The sequence below is a fragment of the Mustelus asterias genome, chromosome 9 (genome assembly GCF_964213995.1).
Source record: "Mustelus asterias chromosome 9, sMusAst1.hap1.1, whole genome shotgun sequence".
Taxonomy (NCBI): domain Eukaryota; kingdom Metazoa; phylum Chordata; class Chondrichthyes; order Carcharhiniformes; family Triakidae; genus Mustelus; species Mustelus asterias.
The window spans coordinates 92,983,551-93,004,134 of record NC_135809.1 but is presented as its reverse complement, the minus strand read 5'-3'; the positions used below and the strand labels follow the sequence as shown (position 1 = coordinate 93,004,134).

The 20,584-nt window shown below is 43.0% G+C and overlaps 1 protein-coding gene across 1 annotated transcript in view; it reads left to right on the top strand.

Moving 5' to 3' along the window:
* Positions 1–3,267: 3,267 nt before the first annotated feature.
* The window catches only part of spty2d1 (SPT2 chromatin protein domain containing 1), a 35,507-nt gene continuing 18,190 nt past the window's right edge, over positions 3,268–20,584 (top strand). The window contains exon 1 of the mRNA XM_078220583.1: positions 3,268–3,387. Within this exon, the coding sequence (XP_078076709.1) occupies positions 3,328–3,387 (60 nt within the window). The 5' untranslated portion in view covers positions 3,268–3,327. The remainder of the gene's footprint in view (positions 3,388–20,584) is intronic.

Here is a 20,584-nt window from a genome sequence, read left to right as displayed (position 1 = left end):
GAGTCGGGGTATTCACTGTAATGTGTGTGCAATGCTTGCTGAGTTGGTCTTCCCTGTAATGTGTGTGCAATGCTTGCTGAGTCAGGGTATTCACTGCAATATGTGTGCAAACCTTGCTGAGTCGGGGTATTCACTGTAATGTGTGTGCAATGCTTGCTGAGTCAGGGTATTCACTGTAATGTGTGTGCAATGCTTGATGAGTTGGTATTCCCTGTAATGTGTGTGCAATGCTTGCTGAGTCAGGGTATTCACTGTAATGTGTGTGCAATGCTTGCTGAGTCGGGGTATTCACTGTAATGTGTGTGCAATGCTTGCTGAGTTGGTCTTCCCTGTAATGTGTGTGCAATGCTTGCTGAGTTGGTCTTCCCTGTAATGTGTGTGCAATGCTTGCTGAGTCAGGGTATTCACTGCAATATGTGTGCAAACCTTGCTGAGTCAGGGTATTCACTGTAATGTGTGTGCAATGCTTGCTGAGTTGGTATTCCCTGTAATGTGTGTGCAATGCCTGCATAGTCAGGGTATTCACTGGAATGTGTGTGCAATGCTTGCTGAGTCAGGGTATTCACTGTAATGTGTGTGCAATGCTTGCTGAGTCAGGGTATTCACTGCAATATGTGTGCAAACCTTGCTGAGTCAGGGTATTCACTGTAATGTGTGTGCAATGCTTGCTGAGTCAGGGTATTCACTGTAATGTGTGTGCAATGCTTGCTGAGTCGGGATATTCACTGTAATGTGTGTGGAATGCTTGCTGAGTCGGGGTATTCACTGTAATGTGTGTGGAATGCTTGCTGAGTCGGGGTATTCACTGTAATGTGTGTGCAATGCTTGCTGAGTTGGTATTCCCTGTAATGTGTGTGCAATGCTTGCTGAGTCATGGTATTCACTGTAATGTGTGTGCAATGCTTGCTGAGTCATGGTATTCACTGTAATGTGTGTGCAATGCTTGCTGAGTCGGGATATTCACTATAATGTGTGTGCAATGCTTGCTGAGTTGGTATTCCCCGTAATGTGTGTGCAATGCTTGCCGAGTCAGGGTATTCACTGTAATGTGTGTGCAATACTTGCCGAGTCAGGGTATTCACTGTAATGTGTGTGCAATGCTTGCCGAGTCAGGGTATTCACTGGAATGTGTGTGCAATGCTTGCCGAGTCAGGGTATTCACTGTAATGTGTGTGCAATACTTGCCGAGTCAGGGTATTCACTGTAATGTGTGTGCAATACTTGCTGAGTCAGGGTATTCACTGGAATGTGTCTGCAATGCTTGCTGAGTCGGGATATTCACTGTAATGTGTGTGCAATGCTTGCTGAGTTGGTATTCCCTGTAATGTGTGTGCAATGCCTGCATAGTCAGGGTATTCACTGGAATGTGTGTGCAATGCTTGCTGAGTCAGGGTATTCACTGTAATGTGTGTGCAATGCTTGCTGAGTCAGGGTATTCACTGCAATATGAGTGCAAACCTTGCTGAGTCGGGGTATTCACTGTAATGTGTGTGCAATGCTTGCTGAGTCAGGGTATTCACTGCAATATGTGTGCAAACCTTGCTGAGTCGGGGTATTCACTGGAATGTGTCTGCAATGCTTGCTGAGTCGGGATATTCACTGTAATGTGTGTGCAATGCTTGCTGAGTTGGTATTCCCTGTAATGTGTGTGCAATGCCTGCATAGTCAGGGTATTCACTGGAATGTGTCTGCAATGCTTGCTGAGTCAGGGTATTCACTGTAATGTGTGTGCAATGCTTGCTGAGTCAGGGTATTCACTGCGATATGTGTGCAAACCTTGCTGAGTCGGGGTATTCACTGTAATGTGTGTGCAATGCTTGCTGAGTCGGGATATTCACTGTAATGTGTGTGCAATGCTTGCTGAGTTGGTATTCCCTGTAATGTGTGTGCAATGCTTGCTGAGTCAGGGTATTCACTGTAATGTGTGTGCAATGCTTGCTGAGTCGGGATATTCACTGTAATGTGTGTGCAATGCTTGCTGAGTTGGTATTCCCTGTAATGTGTGTGCAATGCCTGCATAGTCAGGGTATTCACTGGAATGTGTCTGCAATGCTTGCTGAGTCGGGGTATTCACTGTAATGTGTGTGCAATGCTTGCTGAGTTGGTCTTCCCTGTAATGTGTGTGCAATGCTTGCTGAGTCAGGGTATTCACTGTAATGTGTGTGCAATGCTTGCTGAGTCAGGGTATTCACTGTAATGTGTGTGCAATGCTTGCTGAGTCGGGATATTCACTATAATGTGTGTGCAATGCTTGCTGAGTTGGTATTCCCCGTAATGTGTGTGCAATGCTTGCCGAGTCAGGGTATTCACTGTAATGTGTGTGCAATACTTGCCGAGTCAGGGTATTCACTGTAATGTGTGTGCAATGCTTGCTGAGTTGGTATTCCCCGTAATGTGTGTGCAATGCTTGCCGAGTCAGGGTATTCACTGTAATGTGTGTGCAATACTTGCCGAGTCAGGGTATTCACTGTAATGTGTCTGCAATGCTTGCTGAGTCGGGGTATTCACTGTAATGTGTGTGCAATGCTTGCTGAGTCGGGATATTCACTGTAATGTGTGTGCAATGCTTGCTGAGTTGGTATTCCCTGTAATGTGTGTGTAATGCTTGCTGAGTCAGGGTATTCACTGCAATATGTGTGCAAACCTTGCTGAGTCGGGGTATTCACTGTAATGTGTGTGCAATGCTTGCTGAGTCGGGGTATTCCCTGTAATGTGTGTGCAATGCTTGCTGAGTCAGGGTATTCACTGTAATGTGTGTGCAATGCTTGCTGAGTTGGTATTCCCTGTAATGTGTGTGCAATGCTTGCTGAGTCGGGGTATTCACTGTAATGTGTGTGCAATGCTTGCTGAGTCGGGGTATTCACTGTAATGTGTGTGCAATGCTTGCTGAGTTGGTATTCCCTGTAATGTGTGTGCAATGCTTGCTGAGTCGGGATATTCACTGTAATGTGTGTGCAATGCTTGCTGAGTTGGTATTCCCTGTAATGTGTGTACAATGCTTGCTGAGTCGGGATATTCACTGTAATGTGTGTGCAATGCTTGCTGAGTTGGTATTCCCTGTAATGTGTGTGCAATGCCTGCCGAGTCAGGGTATTCACTGGAATGTGTGTGCAATGCTTGCTGAGTCGGGGTATTCACTGGAATGTGTGTGCAATGCTTGCTCAGTCTCTGTGGGACGGGCGCTGAGTGACATTAGGGACTGGGACGCACTTCCGGCCACGTGACCGCTCGAGGGACCGGCAGTAGTGCTGGATGATCCGGAAGTGACGCTGCTGTCTAGTTGAGGTTGAGTTGGATGCAGTGTCGTTCCCGGGACACCGCAGCGCCATGGACTTCAGCAGTGTTCTCAATAAGGCCTCCGAGAACCGAGTGGATGCCCAGGCCACGGTGAGTGACAGCACGGACAACTTTCAATATCCCAGCGCCTGGAATAGGGCCTATGGAGAGTCTGAACACAGCCTCCAAATAACCCAAGCCAGGCCTGGGGAGAGTTACTGTGCACCCTTTAAATACCCCAACACCTCGAGCCAGGCCGGGGGAGAGTTACTGTACACCTTTCAAATACCCAGGAATCAGCCTGGGGAGAATTACAACATTGGATTATTATCTAAATGGAAAAAAATTACAACATGCTACTGTGCAAAGGGACCTGGGGGTCCTTGTGCATGAGATGCAAAAACCCAGTCTGCAGGTGCAACAGGTGATCAAGAAGGCAAATGGGATGTTGGCCTATATCGCAAGGGGGATAGAATATAAAAGCAGAGATGTCTTGCTGCATCTGTACAGGACATTGGTGAGGCCGCAGCTGGAATACTGTTTGCAGTATTGGTCCCCTTATTTGCGGAAGGATATATTGGCCTTGGAGGGAGTGCAGAGAAGGTTCACCAGGTTGATACCAGAGATGAGGGGTGTTGATTATGAGGAGAGACTGAGCAGATTGCGTTTGTACTCGTTGGAATTTAGAAGGCTGAGGGGGGATCTTATAGAGACCTATAAGATAATGAAGGGGCTGGATAGGGTAGAGGTGGAGAGATTCTTTCCACTTAGAAAGGAAGCTAGAACTAGAGGGCACAGCCTCAAAATAAAGGAGGGTCAGCTTAGGACAGAGTTGAGGAGGAACTTCTTCTCTCAGAGGGTGATGAATCTCTGGAATTCTCTGCCCACTGAAGTGGTGGAGGCTACCTCGTTGAATATGTTTAAATCACGGATAGATGGATTCCTGATCGGTAAGGGAATTAGGGGTTATGGGGATCAGGCGGGTAAGTGGAACTGATCCACTTCAGATCAGCCATGATCTTATTGAATGGCGGGGCAGGGTCGAGGGGCTAGATGGCCTACTCCTCCTATTTCTTATGTTCTTATTCCTTTTAAATACCCCAGCACCTTGAGCCAGGCCTGGGGAGAGTTACTGTACACCTTTTAAATACCCAGGAACCAGGCCTGGGGAGAGTTACTATGCACTCTTTAAATACCCAGAGTCTGGCCTGGGGAGAGTTACAACATTCCTTTTAAATACCCCAGCACCCAGAGTCAGGCCTGGGGAGAGTTACAGCATTCCTTTCAAATACCCCAGCACCCATTAAATACCCCAACGATCACTGTCAGGCCTGGGGAAAGTTGCTGTGTACCCTTTAAATTCCCCAGTAACCAGAGCAGGCCAGGGGAGGGTTACTGTGCACCCTTTAAATACCCAGCATCCAGAGCCAGGCCTGGGGAGAGCTACAGTGCACCCTTTAAATACCCAGCACCCAGAGTCAGGCCTGGGGAGTGTTACAGAGCACCCTTGAAATACCCCAACATCCAGAGCCAGACATACGAACTTATATTCTCATCAAAAAACATCCCTTGACCAAACCTTGCAATCTATTAGCCCATCTCCAGCTTTCCTTTCCTCTCCATAGTCATTGAATGTGTTTTCGCCTTCCAGATTGATGCTCGTCTTTCTTGGAACTCCATGTTTAAGCTCCTCCATTTAGCTCCCTTATCTATCCCTAACTAGAATATCACTCTCAATGACTTCTCACTCCTGGACCATCAATGTCAATGCAAGGGTCAATCTTTGGTCTTTTTCTGTTTACATTCACATGCTGCCCCACAGCAACAGTATCAGAAAGCATAATATTAGTTTTCGCATGTACACTGACAACACCCAGTTCTACCTCACCATTACCCCTCTTGACAGCTCTGTAATTGCTACTTTAACAGACTGTTTTTCTGACATCCAGTTAAACATTAGAAGACTCAAACCATTAGAATCATAAAATCCCTACAGTGCAGAAGGAGGCCATTTGGCCCATCAAGCCTGCACCAACCACAACCCCTCCAGACCCCATCACCGCAACCTCACGCATTTACCTTGCTAATCCCCCTGACACTAAGGGACAATTTAACATGGCCAATCAACCTAACCCACACATCTCTGGAGTGTTGGAGGAAACCGGAGTACCTGAAAGGAAAGGTTTTTGATTTCTGCTGCAAACACACATTTCCAGGTTACCAACTCCAACCCTCTCCGTGCCAGCAGTTTCAGACTAGGTCAATGTGTTTGCAATTCTGGCATCACATTTGACTCCAAAATTAGCTTCTGACCACATAATCGTACTATCAGTAAGATCGCCTGTGTCCACCTCTCTGATATCATCCAAGTTTGCTCATCCGCTGCATAATCTCTCAGTTGTGCCTCTGGATGTTACTATTGAAATTCACTCTTAGCTGGTGTCTCCCATTCCATTCTTTGTAAACTTGTCAAACTGCTGCCTGTGACTTAACTCGTACTGAATCCCATTCGCCCATCACTGTGCTCCTGACTTGTTCCCCATTAAACAGTATCTTAATTGTAAAATTCTCCTCCTTGTTTTCAACAGGCACTGTCCCTCCGCGTGTGTAACTTCCTCCAGCCCCACAACTCGCATTTCCTTCAAATACTTCATAAATTCCCAGTGTACATTATTGTCATTAAGCACAGTTGTCTTGCTAACTTGCAAGTTACAGCAGTTTGTTTTTAACCTTTAAAGTCCAAGTGAGGCAAATAGTTGGTGAGATTGTGGGACATACTATAAATAGCTGCCCTGTGAGTCAAGCTGTTACTATGTCTGTAATACATAATAAATCTGTTTTATTTGTTGAACTGGTGATGGACCAAATTGAACTTTTAAAGCTTGCTCCCAGTAAAAGCCATCTGTAGAATCCAAGTCACTCAGGTCTGTTAGGAGATATAATATATTTAAAGAATAATTTGTTTCTATTTAAATATACTTAGGTATGTATGTTTTCAGTAATTATCAATTGTAACAATGTTTGGGGAGCAAGAAAGGATATTTCGGCAAAAAACTGAAACATTTTAACTGCGTTTGAGCTCATCTAATGCTGTTCATTCTGTGTTGTCTAGCAGTTCAGTCCAAGCATTACTGAGTGAAATGACTATTTCTAACATTTGAAATTGATTTTTCACTTGTGTTATGTGCTTTACTTCAAGGTATATCAAGTTAGAATCAATCTAAATTTATCCTATCCATCTGCTTACTATGTTTAATGTTTTACTCCACTTTCCTGAAGTTAACCTTGCATCAGTAGACAAAATTGAACTTTGCAAAACTTAACTCATCCCCAATACTCTTGAGATCCCCCCTCTAATGTATAAACAGCAACCTGTAGTCCCTTTAGATGTGTGGGGACCAGAAATGAATACAGGTGTATTCCAGCTGTGGCCCACCCCAGAGCATTTCAGTTGGCAGAAAGCTTGTTACAGCAAGTTGCCTGAAATTTATTGGAGTTTTTTAAAAATCCCTTTGTAAGGGGATGTGTGCAAGTTGTTTTCATGGAGGCAATGCAAAAACCGTTTTGTCTTGCTTATTGTGCCATCGGCAAAATGCAGTTCTAATGGCTTGTGATACTGATGTGAGTGGCATGTCTGAACTCTGTAAAATGCTGTCCACTCATTCTCTATAACAACTACCAGTTGATGAGGCTTAACAGCTATTATTGTGTCAAATTAATTTTCTGAAAGCTTTGATTGATTGTAGCAATTTTGCAGGTAGTGCTCAGACACCATGCAGAAGCTCCAAGGAGTGCTGCTGTATAGGCAATAACAGGAATTGTAGATTCAACACTGCAATAAAACTCAGGAATGAAAAATATGATCTGTCAAGTCTGCATTGTGTAAACTTGTGTGTTATGAATTGAAAAAAAAAGTTGTGGGCACTGGCATTGATATTGAGCAAAGTAAAAGTTTTAGGTTTAAGTTTTTATTATTGTCACAAGTTGGCTTACAGTAACACTGCAATGAAGTTGTTGTGAAAATCCCCTAGTCACCACACTCCGGAGCCTGTTCGGGTACGTAGAGGGAGAATTTAGCATGGTCAATGCACCAAAAAAGATGATATGAAGCAGAAATTCTTGGTTAGAAGATGTCCATCTTGATTTTCATGTCGTCTCTGGATTTTACGAAAAATAAAAGTAATGTAGGTAGGAGTGTCACAGCTTGAACTACTAGGAGTAGAAGTTATTGTAATATCAGTATGATAAGGAGGTAGAATGGAAGTTAAACAAGTAGAATAATGAATGAGCAGCATGTCAGAAAAGAAAGTTCAGAGGAATGTAATTATACATGAACATGGGGAGATGATTGTTATTGAGGGAGATGAGAGGTAAGAATGCAAGTACCTATCAGACAAGCATTTTCTTGTATCCTGCCTAGGAATAAGAGCGCTGTTAGAAACTTGATGTGGAGTTGCCGCCGTTGGACTGGGGTAGGCACAATAAGAAGTCTCACAACAGCAGGTTAAAGTCCAACAGGCTTATCTGGTAGCACAAGCAGAGCAGAGACTGATAGCCAAGTTCCACACACATGAGGACGGCCTCAACCGGGATCTTGGGTTCATGTCACACTATCTGTAACCCCCATGACTTTCCTGGGCTTGCAAAACCTCACTAATTGTCCTGGCTGGAGACTATTCACATCTCTTTAACCTGTGCTTAACCCTCTCTCCACTCACATTGTCTGTACCTGAAAAAACTCGATTACCTGTTAAGACTCGCATTCCAACCGTTATCTTGTAATTGAGTTTGTGTCTGTATGTGACCTGTTTGTGAACTGAACCCTTCACTCACCTGATGAAGGGGCAGTGCATCGAAAGCTCGTGCTACCAAATAAACCTGTTGGACTTTAACCTGGTGTTGTGAGACTACTTACTGTTAGAACCTTGCCAGTGATAAAGCATTGTAAAATTTGACCTGAATTTTTAAGAAAAGATATGATTGTCAGGAAAAAAAGTGAAGCTAAGAGCTTTGGAGGCAACTTTAACATCAGAGGAGATATGGAAATTCTATTTGAGATCATTTGAGGAAATAATGATGAAGAATATGAGTAGAGAAAGTGTGATGAATGAAGCTTCCAAAAGAAGGAGACAGCTGTCAGATTTGATATGCATAAAGCAACACTGTCAAAGAACAAAGAAAATTACAGCACAGGAACAGGTCCTTCGGCCCTCCAAGCCTGCACCGACCATGCTGCCCGACTTAATTAAAACCCCCTATCCTTCCGGGGACCATATCCCTCTATTCCCATTCTATTCATGTATTTGTCAAGATGCCCCTTAAAAGCCACTACTGTATCCACTTCCACTACCTCCCCCGACAGCGAGTTCCAGGTACCTACAAGCCTCTGTGTAAAACAAATCTGCCTCGTACACCTCCTTTAAACCTTGCCCCTTGCACCTTAAACCTGTGCCCCTAGTAATTGACTCTTCCACCCTGGGAAAGCTTCTGACTATCCACTCTGTCCATGCCTCCCATAATCTTGTAGACTTCTATCAGGTCGCCCCTCAACCTCTGTCGTTCCAATGAGAACAAACCAAGTTTCTCCAACCTCTCTTCATAGCTAATGCCCTCCATACCAGGCAACATCCTGGTAAATCTTTTCAGTACCCTCTCCAAAGCCTCCACATCTTTCTGGTAGTGTGGCAACCAGAATTGAACACTATATTCCAAGTGCAGCCTAACTAAGATTCTATAAAGCTGCAATATGACTTGCCAATTTTTAAACTCAGTGCCCCGGCTGATGAAGGGAAGCATGCCGTATACCTTCTTGATTACCTTCTCCACCTGCGTTGCCACTTTGTGACCTGTGTACCTGTACACTGGGATCCCTTTGCCTTAAGGGTTCTGCCATTTACTGTATATTTCCTATCCTTATTAGACCTTCGAAAATGCATTACTTCACATTTGTCCGGATTAAACTCCATCTGCCATCTCTCCGCCTAAGTCTCCAGCCGATCTATATCCTGCTGTATCCTCTGATGGTTCTCATCGCTATCCGCAAATTTTCCAACCTTTGTGTCGTCCGCAAACTTTACTAATTAAACCAGTTACATTTTCCTCCAAATATATTACAAACAGCAAAGGTCCCAGCACTGATCCCTGAGGAATGCCACTGCTACCCTCTGTCTTCTTTGACCGAGCCAGTTTTGTATCCACCTTGTCTTTAGAGAATTGAACTAAATGATTTGATTTATTATTGTCTCATGTATTAGTATATGGTGAACAGTATTGTTTCTTGTGCGCTACACAAACAAAGCATACCGTTCATAGAGAAGGAAAGGAGAGAGTACAGAATGCAGTGTTACAGTCATAGCTAGGGTGTAGAGAAAGATCAACTTAATATGAGGTAGGTCATTCAAAAGTCTGGCAGCAGGGAAGAAGCTGTTCTTGAGTTGGGAAATGGCCTTGTCCAATTGAGTATGCAAGATGTAAGTTGGGTACTGGCCTGCAAACAAATTAGCAAAGGTGTGCACCCCATAAAACTAGAATTGGGATTCTAAAATGCATTATTTTTTTGTGCTCTTAACTTGTTATTCAAAACAACTAGCTTAGGGGTAAAATCATACTGTATCACGTTTGGTAAATCTGATCTTGAAGGATACTACACACCAAACAAAATCTTAAAGCTGAATGACAGCATATGGAAGCTATCTGCTGATTAGGAACTGGGGGAAGGGGAGGTTCTCAATGTGACAGCTCCCTTTCTCTATTCACAGTTCAGTAAGGTGCTTCGATGCTAGTTTTAGTTAGCGGGGAGAGATGCTAAATCATGTTCTGGGAGTGAGTACTATGTATCGCTTATTCTTGGTGCTCTTTTACAGCGCAGCTTTAAACATTTTTCTGCTCCTAAATGCCATATTGTACCACAACTAAATTATAACAATGAATGATTGGATGAGAGTTGTAGCTGTTTGCTTTGAGCTTGGAAATGTGGTGTTTTTGAATGGAGAGATAAAGAAGCTGCATACACAGCACATTTTTCTTCAGAAATAGTGCAACAGCAAACAGCTTTAAAACCCTGGAAATTTGTGGCTGTCCAAAATATTCAGATAAGTATTTTTGCTTGGCTTGGGTTGGCTCCGGGTAGATTTTATTTTATCCCTGTAGATATGTGTGACCGTGAGGAGCCCAGTAACTTTGTGATTGCAGGATGATTATTTTGATAATATGCTTTATATATTATTAGTGATGCCAGTTCTATTGGGGCAGCTATCTGAAGGAGGGGCTGGTTGTCTTTATACAAGATAGTTGAATAATTTGAATGGCAGCCATTGTTGTTGGTAGGCTAATTTAGAACATCGTTTCCACCAGGATGGTAGTGAAGTTTTCATCTAACCACACCGTAGGGTACATATTTCAGTAAAGCAAACTTCCCTTATAATGAAGTCTGGTCATGGCTGACTCGGGATCTCTCCTTCTACTGCTGCCAGCCATTGGCATATGTTGGAAAGACTTACAAGTTGATACTCAACCTTTTTGGCCACATAATGTATGCGCTTTCCTTAACCATCAAGTACTGGAGTGGGACTTCTGCCTCAGAAGTAAGGACAGTAGCTCTACGCCACAGGACTTCCTTCAACACTGTTACTGCACTTCAAAGACGTGACTTGTTTTTATGCCTCCTGAAGATGTGAAAGGTGTTGTATAAATGCAAGTTCCTACCATCTCCTGTCATTACAGTTTCTTACATCAAGAAAGCTAGTTAATTCTTAGTAAGGTTGGTAGTTCCAAATTTTAAGTGATTTTAGACTTTGGACTCCTATCCACTGAGAACTGTTGAAACTATCTAAATTCATTTTATAGGTCCACTGCAACCATTAGAGGAAAATGAAATATTTCATCCTATTGTAACAGGAGATACTGACACCCCTGCTTAAGGAGCTTTTAAACCAAAGTAGATTAGTTAGGGACCACAATGTGCCTCCTACATATATTATGAGAGGGTATTGTTTATTAACCACATATATAAACAATAGGAATGGATTTTTAACAAGTATTGTAACTTTGAAATGTAGTTTTAAAGGTATTTGTGAGCTTTGATCAAAAGCAATTGCCCCACAGCGTAATGGGAAAAAGTGAAATCAGACAGACTGTATTCTCTGGTAATGATAGGATACAGAATTATTAGAGGAAAGTCCTTGCAGCTGGAGAATTGCTGAGATTATAAATGAATAGAAGTGTTCAACTGCTAATTGCAATGAATGAAAGTATTCAGGTTTTGCTGATAAAGGCAAGGCCGGCCAGACAGGGAAAGTGACTCCTTATCAATTCTCATGGCCTGACACCAACCTGATGTACGTAAGCAGGTTGCTAAGCGATAGAGGAAGGGCTTTTGAGTCCGATTAGCTATTGAATTCCTAATTATGCCAACAGGTAGAATGCTATTGGCCAAGGTAAATAATGTGTATTAAAGTGATTGGACCATCCAGTCTGTATGACAGATTGGGCGGGGAATACAAACCTTCGAAAATGGTACATCAAATGTGCTTTTGTGATGTAACTTTAGAGAGAAGTTGGAATCCTTCTTGCATCCCTCTCCTAATGCATATTGATCAAATAAAGACACGTCTTTGAATCAGGACATTGAGTTTGCGAGTCTTTGTATTTAGCTTAAGTTTTAGCAATATACAGCCTCAGAAGAAAACCCCGCCAACACATCCCATCTTGTTCTGTTGCCTCTGGCCTTGTTATTGAGCTTATTTGAATGCCATTTTTGTGAACTACTCACAATACGTAACTGCTACACCCCTGTAATCACAATAGAGCAGGTGTACACTTCCTCTCAACTGTTCAGTCTTCTGCAACAAGTATTTGGCAAAGATGTAACCTAAACTGTTTTTATTTAGATGCTATTAAATCAGTACTGATGATATCTAAAAAGCTACGAAACAGTTGCATAAGGGATCTTAAACTTTACAGTTTTATTTTCTCAGGCCTGTGGATGCTTCTCAGTGCCACATACAATTTCTTAAACTGCAAGGGAAATTAGCTCCTAGCAGAACTCGAGAACCGCAAAGTTCACATCTTGGCTGGTATTCATATTCTTCGTGAGGAACTGAGGATAATGCACAAGTTTCCTGCAGCTAGCCATAATTCCAGAGATAACTTGCTAGATTCAGGAAGTTTTAAAAAAGAAAGTCAGGATCCTCCCAGCAGCCAGCCTTCGGGAGTAGATATCAGCTTTTTAAGTGTTTTCACGATTCTTAAAGTTACACAGCCAATGGGCAAACCCTTAATCCATCTCCTTGCTTGCTCAAAAAAAAACAATTAAAATTTAATCCAATTCATGATTCCCACAAAAGGGACACAAAAGATTCAAGTTGACGAGAAAGGGCATTGCATCTGATATTGGGCTTGATCTGATGCTTGACTTAGCCGAAACGCCGAGAAGCTCACTTCTGCCACCCTGTTAGGGTGTTGATATCAGCTGTGTGAACCAATGGCCCCAACACCCATCACTGATAATATGAAGCACTGTTAATGTAGGGTGTTATCAGCATTGGCAGTACTTTATCTGCTGTCCTAGCAGTATTATCCACTGTTAATGACAGCAGATAAGTTAAAACCCTAAGTTCTGTGACAGTGAAACAGTTCTTCACATCTGCAGAACATGTTGGGGGGGTTGTTGTTGTTGTTGCTGGTATTTGGTTTAGACCGTTGTTGAAATATGCAAATGAATTAATTGCCAGGCCAGTGTCTGAAAGTACCATCTGTTTGCATTGCTATAATTACCTACAGGTTTCTCAAAAATAGTATCTTTGGTTCCAGGTGGAATCCCTGGCACCGTAACAAGGATTCCAACTATTCAAATTTGAAGTTAGCAGTTTAAAACCTCAAAATACTTGCACCAACTTAAAGGTTGGCTGCAAATTAAATTTGTCTTCTATTGCAGGGAGAGTTCAAATATCAGGAATGCGAGTAAAAATTAAAAAGTTGGAAGTAAAAGGGAAAATTGATTTTCTTTTGTGCAAAGGGAAAAGCCTTTGAAATGGACAGTTAAATAACATTGAGAATATTCAATGAATTCATGTGGAAAGAGGGTGAGACAATGAGCAGGCAGCTAGGTGAGGTTGGTCTCTCAAGAGACAGACTTGTTAAGACGTTCCCAATCAACTGAAATTGTGTCCTTTATGATTCATGGCATCTGTTCTGAGGAGCTTAGCATTTTGGGAACAGTAATGCTTAAAACTGGGGACATTTTTGCTTCTGTTTAATTAATGCGTCTCACCTCTTTGTTCTAGAATCCTTTCCTGAAGCATATTTTCTGGTGAAATCAAGGCAACTGGTTAAGCAATATAAATGAATAGACCTGTTAATAGAAGAAATAGTTGGGTGCGCTGAGTACAATGTTGATGATGATTTGTGTCATTTTTGCCTGCTCCACACCAATGTATATTTATTAATCTGTCTCATTGTCATCTCCTTTTGCCTTGCATCAACCCCTTTGTCACTTTATCTCTTGTACCTTCCACTATGTCACAGATCACCTCTTTTGGTCTCATTACTAACCCCACCTTCTTTCCTGCCTCTGTACTTAAAACCTATTACATCTCTAACTTATTCCAGTTCTGATGGAAAATAATTTATCTGAAATGTTAGTTCTGTTGCTCCATGTGACCTAATACTTGATCTAATCAGTATTTACTTTGAGCGTTTTCTGTTATTTTAAATTTCCAGCTTCTTCACTATTTTCATTTTGTGTAGGATTATAATAACATATTGGCTTACTATCCTGTTTGCAATCTAATTTTAAGTTAAAACTCAAGCTTATGTAATTTAACCAATGCTTATTAATTTATAACCAATATTTATTAATTTGTGCTTTGAAATGTTGAGTGACTTGGGCTGTGACCATTAATTAATCACTAGCCACTGTGCCGGATAGAAAGTTCTAGGCCAGTGTCTTCACAATTTCCACCCAATATCCATGGATCGGTCTCTTCCAGTCACAAGACAAGAGAAATAAGAGCAGGCATTGACCGCATAGCCCATCGATCCTGCTCCACCATTCCATCTGATCATGGCTGATCTTGGGTTTCAACGCCACTTTATTGCTCACTCCTTCAATTCTTTGAGAGACTGAAATCTGTCTATCTCAACCTAAAATGTATTTAATGATGGAGCATACACAACTCCCTGGGCTAGAAAATTGAGTGAAGCAATTCTCATCTCAGTCCTAAATGATCTGTCCCTTGTACTGAGCTGACTTAAACAATCTCTCAAAAGTCCACAACATCAAGTTGCTTCAGAATCTTGTATGTTTCAATCTTTCGCCTCTCATGCTTCTAAACCTCAGAGAATACATACCTTTGACGCGCATCATTGGACAACCCCCTCATTCCAGGGACCCTTTGTTGGTGAGCAGGAGCACAGTGAGAAAAATCTTTTTCCCACAGCGAGTAGTTAAGGTCTGGAATGCACTGTCTGAGAATGTGGTGGATGCAGGTTCAAGCGAGGCATTCTAAAGGGAATTGAATTGTTATTTGCAAAGCACCAATGTGCCAAGCTATGGGGAGAAGGCAGGAGAATGGCATTAATTGAAATGCTCATTCATTGAACCAGTGCAGACATGATGGGCCAAATGGCCATCTTCTGCACTGTAACAGTGATGTAATTGTGTGATACCACCTCCAATGCAAGTACTTTCTTAAATGTGGAATCTAAAACTGCATCCAGCACTCCAGTTGTTGTCTAAACAAAGCCCTGCACATCTTTATTCCTGTACTATTCCATTCCCTTGCAGCAAAGGCCATCATGTCTTTCGTTCGGTTTCCTCCTACATTCCAAAGATGTGTGAGTTAGTTTGATTGGCCATGCTAAATTGTCCCTTAGTGTCAGGGGGGCTAGCAGGGTTAAAACATATAGTTACAGGGATAGGGCATGGGCGGGATTGTTGTCAGTGCAGGCTCGATGGGCCAAATGGCCTCCTTCTGCACTGAGGGATTCTATGAATCCCTACAGTGCAGAAGGTGACCATTCTCATCAAGTCTGCACCAACTCTCCGAAAGAGCATCCCACCAAGGCCCACCCCCTTGCCCTATCCCCGTAATCCTGTACATTTACCATGGTTGAACCCCCTACCTGGTAGGGGTAAATCCATGAACAAGCAGGTGATGAGGCTAGCCCATTGCACTTGCGGTGTGCTGCGATGGTGGTTTGCTCAGGCTGGGGTAAAGGATCAGGATAGCCAATGAGGTTTGACCGAAGCATCACCTGATGCAATTTTTGAAAGCCACCTTGGCTAAGATGAAGCGTCGGATCAAGCCCAAGAGTGGGTCTAATGCCTTATCCTGTCAGCTTGGACATTGTTTAGTCAAGCCCAAGATGGGGTGCAATGTCTCATCTTTTCAGCTTGGATCTTGTTTGTCCCTCACATGGGAACCATGAATTGGATTCAATTTGAATTTGTTTTTGTTTTAGATGGAGTAAAAATTTGAGAAAAGTAAAAAAGGTCCACACATCCTTGGACATTAAGGGGCAATTTAGCATGGCCAATCCACCTAACGAACACATCTTTGGACTGTGGGAGGAAACCCGAGCACCCAGAGGAAACCGACGCAGGCACAGGGAGAATGTGCAAACTCCATATAGCCACCAAGGCCAGAATCGAACCCGAGAGCCTGACACTGTGAGGCAGTAATTCTAACCACTGTGCCACCGTGCTGCTCTACACAATGCAAACAGCTATATACAACCCCTGCTTGTGAAAGGGAGATCCTCTTCCCGATATACACAAATGTCAGCGTGGTACATTGCCAGTAAATTGTATTATCAAGAGTTTTTTTTTGTAAATTTGACTGAGATTTACATAGACCAAACTGGAATTCTTGTAAAGATAAAAATACTGCTGTAACTGTGTCATTGGTTTTGTTAGCTGGGAACGACAGGCCAGTGAGTCTCATGTCAGTGGTAGGGAAACTATTAGAGAAACTTTCTGAAGGAGAGCATCTAACTCTACTTGGAGAGGCGAGGCTTGATCAGGGATAGTCAGCATGGCTTCGTCAGAGGGAGGTCATGCCTAACAAATTTGATTGAATTCTTTGAGGAGGTGACCAGGTGTGCAGACGAGGATAGTGCAGTCGATGTAGTTTATATGGATTTCAACAAAGCCTTTGACAAGGGCCCACATGGGAGACTTGTAAATAAGGTGAATTCATAAGGGATACAGGGTAATTTGATAAAGTGGATTCAAAATTGACTCTGTTGTAGGAGACAGAGGGTGATGACAGAAAGATGTTTTAGTGACTGGAAGCCAGTGGCATGCCACACGGATATGTGTCAGGCCCCTATTATTCATCATTTATATAAATGACATTGATGACTATGTGAGGGGGTAGGATTAATAAGTTTGTGGATGACACAAAGATTGGACAGGTGGTTAACAGAGAGGTGAAGTGTCTTGAGATACAAGAAGATATAGATGGAATGGTCAAATGGGTGGATAAGTGGCAGATGGAATTTAACCCTGAAAAGTGTGAGGTGATATACTTTGGAAGGAGTAATTTGACAAAAAAGTACTCAGTGAATGGTAGGACACTAGGAAGTTTTGTGGAACAAAGGGACCGTGGCATGTTTGTCCAGAGATCTCTGAAAACAGAAGAGCATGTTAGGGTGGTGAAAAGGGCATATGAGACACTTGCCTTTATCAATTGAGGCATAGATTAGAAAAACAGGGAAGTCAGGTTGGAGTTGTATAGAACTTTGGCCTGGCCACAGCTAGAGTACTGTATGCAGTTCTGGTTGCCACGTTATCGGAAGGATGTGATTGGACTGGAGGAGGTGCAGAGGAACTTCACCAGGATGCTGCCTGGCATGGAACATTTAAGTTATGAAGAGAGGTTGGATAGGCTTAGGTTCTTTTCATTGGAGCAGAGAAGACTGGGGGACTACCTGATCGAGGTGTACAAGATTACGAGATACATGGACAGAGTGAATAAGGAGCAGCTGTTCCCTTTAGTTGAAGGTTAGTTATGAGAGGGCATAGGTTCAAGGTGAGGGGCAGGAGGTTTAGGGGGGGGATGTGAAGGAAAACCTTTCTACCCAGAGGTTGGTGATGGCCTGGAATACGCTGCCTAGGAGGGTGGTAGAGGTATTGCCTCACATTTTTAAAGTATCTGGATGAGCACTTGGCACATCATAACATTCAGGGCTTCGGGCCAAGTGCTGGCAGATGGGATTAGGTGGGAGTTCAAGTTTTTCCTAAAGTGTCGGTGCGGACTCGATGGACCAAAGGGCCTCTTCTGCGCTGTATGATTCTATGAAATGTAACTCCACTGTAATTAGGAACTCTGTAGTCGCCACAGTGACAGCCTGACTCCAACCGCCCAGTTTATCCTTTGTTCAATTTTCAAGATTTTAGACATCCACATTGAATCTGTGACATGCTTTCATCAAATGTTGCCTCCGGTAGGAGTATGCTGATACACTGAGACTTCTTGGCATGGCTCTGCCTGTGCTAGGAGCTTTGCTGGTTTCCCAAGAGATGTTTAATGATGTCATTATGAAAACAAATAGATTCAGAGAGTGTGCAATTCTCCAAATAAATGCTGCGTTTTCACATAGTGCATACTGGACAAATTGTCTTTTCCTGAATCTCAGAATCAGTTCTTTATGTTTTCACCCTATCTTTCCCTCTGTTCTCCCACCACCGCCTCATTTCTTAGATGAAAGCAGCCCTCAGCCAGTACATTGTCCACGTAGAGGTGGTAGTGTATTTGTGTTGTCACTGGACTAGCAGCCCTGGGTTCGAATCCCACCATATTAGATGGTGGAATTCAAATTCAGTTTAAAAAAACATGTTTTTAGAAGCTGGAATTAAAAGTCTAAAGATTGTTCATGTCAATTGTTTTAAGAATCCATCTGATTCACGTGACTCCAATGTGGTTTACTCTTAACTGCCCTCTCCTCAGCGTATCACACCCTTTCAAAGTCAATAAAAAGGAATGAAATCAGACAAACCACTCAGCATCTACCTAGGCACTGGAAATGACAATGGCAAACTCAGCCCTGTTGACGCTGCATAGTTCTCCTTACCAACATCTGGAGGCTTGTGCCAAAGTTGGGAAAACTTTATGAAGCAATAACCTAACGGTCATACTGATGGAATCATGCCTCACCAATAATGTCCCATACACCACCAACAGACGCAGTGGTATATAGTCAGGAGGAAGTTGCCCAAGAGTCCCCAACATTTAATCTGGAGGTCATGAAGTCTCATGGCACCAGGACAAACATGGGCAAGGAAACCTCCTGCTGATTACCACACATCTCTGCCCCCCCACCCCAACAGCTGGTGAATCAGTAACTCCTCCAAGGGGGTGGGGGGGGGAGGCGGGGAGGGGGGTACTTCAGTGTCCATCACAAAGAGTGGCTTGGTAGTACCACTACAGACTGAGCTGGCCAAGTCCTAAAGTACATGGCTACTAGATTGGGTCTGTGACAGGTGGTGAGCAAACCAACATGAGGGGGAAAAAAAGTACTTGACCTCATCCTCACTAACCTGCCTGTTGCAGTTACAATTGTCCCTGACCCTATCAGTTCACACAGTCCTTGTGGAGATGATATTCCATCTTCACATTGAGGATACCCTCCATTGTATTGTGTGGCACTACCGCTGTACTAAATGGGATGGACTTCAGACAGATCTAACAACGCAAGACTGGGCATCCATGAGGTGTTGTGGGCCATCAGCAGCTTTAGAATTATACTCAACCACAATTTATAACCTCATAGCCCAGCATATCCCTCACACTAACATTACCATCAAGCCAGGTGATCAACTCTGGTTTTAATGAGGCATACCTAAAAGAGCTGTCAACCTGGTGAAGCTACAACACAGGACTAATATGTGGCAACAGCATAAGTAGCAAATCATAGAAACCCTACAGTACAGAAAGAGGCCATTCGGCCCATCGAGTCTGCACCGACCACAATCCCACCCAGGCCCTACCCCCATATCCCTACATATTTTACCCACTAATCCCTCTAACCTACGCATCTCAGAACACTAAGGGGCAATTTTAGTATGGCCAGTCAAACCTAACCCGCACATCTTTGGACTGTGGGAGGAAACCCACACAGACACGAGGAGAATGTGCAAACTCCACACAGACAGTGACCCAAGCCGGGAATTGAACCCAGGTCCCTGGAGCTGTGAAGCAGCAGTGCTAACCACTGTGCTACCGTGCTGTCTAAATAATGGAGCTAAGCAATTTCCCCAACCAATGGATCAAATCTAAGATCTGCAGTCCTACCACATCGAGTCGTGAATTGCAGTGGTCAATTCATCAACTCATTAGATGAGGAGGCTCCACAAATTCCCCATCTTCGATGATGGAGGGGCCCAGCGCATCAATGCAAAAGATGAGGCTGAAGCATTCACAGTAATCTTCAGCCAGAAGTTCTGAGTGGATGATCCATCTCTGCCTCCTCCAAGGTTTTCATTGCTCTGTGCTTACATTCTGGCAACAAAACGCAACCTTTCTGATCAAATGAGCAGTTGTCTCTCTATTCCGCAGTGGTAAGACACAACATCTAAAATGCCAATTCACTAGTAGATACATTTTGGATATACTTTATAAAACAAAATCAGGCTCCTCAAACCTGCTGCACCATTGAAAACAATCACAACTGATCTTCCACCTCCACTCCACTTTCTTGCCTGCACTCCATATTCCTTGATTTCCTGAGAACAGAAGGATCTATCTATCCCATCATGGATATACTCAACAATGTAATATTCACAAATCTTGAAGTTGGAGAATTCCTAAGATACCCAACCCTCAAGAAATTTCTCCTCATCTCAATCCTAAACAATTCATCACTTATTCTGAGGATGTTCCCTGTGTCCTAGATTCTTCAGGCAAACAATCTCTTAGTGCCTACCCTTTCAAATCCATGGAAAATCCTAACCCTAATATTTCAATGAGATTACCCTCATTCTTATAAACTCCAGAGAGCATAGGCCAAAACAAAATAATGACTTTGGAGGAGATGTAAATGTGAAAACTAAATCATCACCAGCAGCTCCCAACAAAAGAGAGGAGTTATAATCTGAAATTTTTTAACTCAGTCTGAAGGCTCTAAAGATACCTAATCAAAAGATGAGGTGCTGGTCTTCAAATTTACATTGAGTTTCATTGCGACGGTATAAGAGACTGAGGTCCGAGTGGGATAGCAAATTAAAATGACAGGCAACCAGAAGCTTGGGGGTCACGATTGTGGGTTAAGTAGAGGTGTTCTGTAAAGTGGTCACATTAAGTAATTA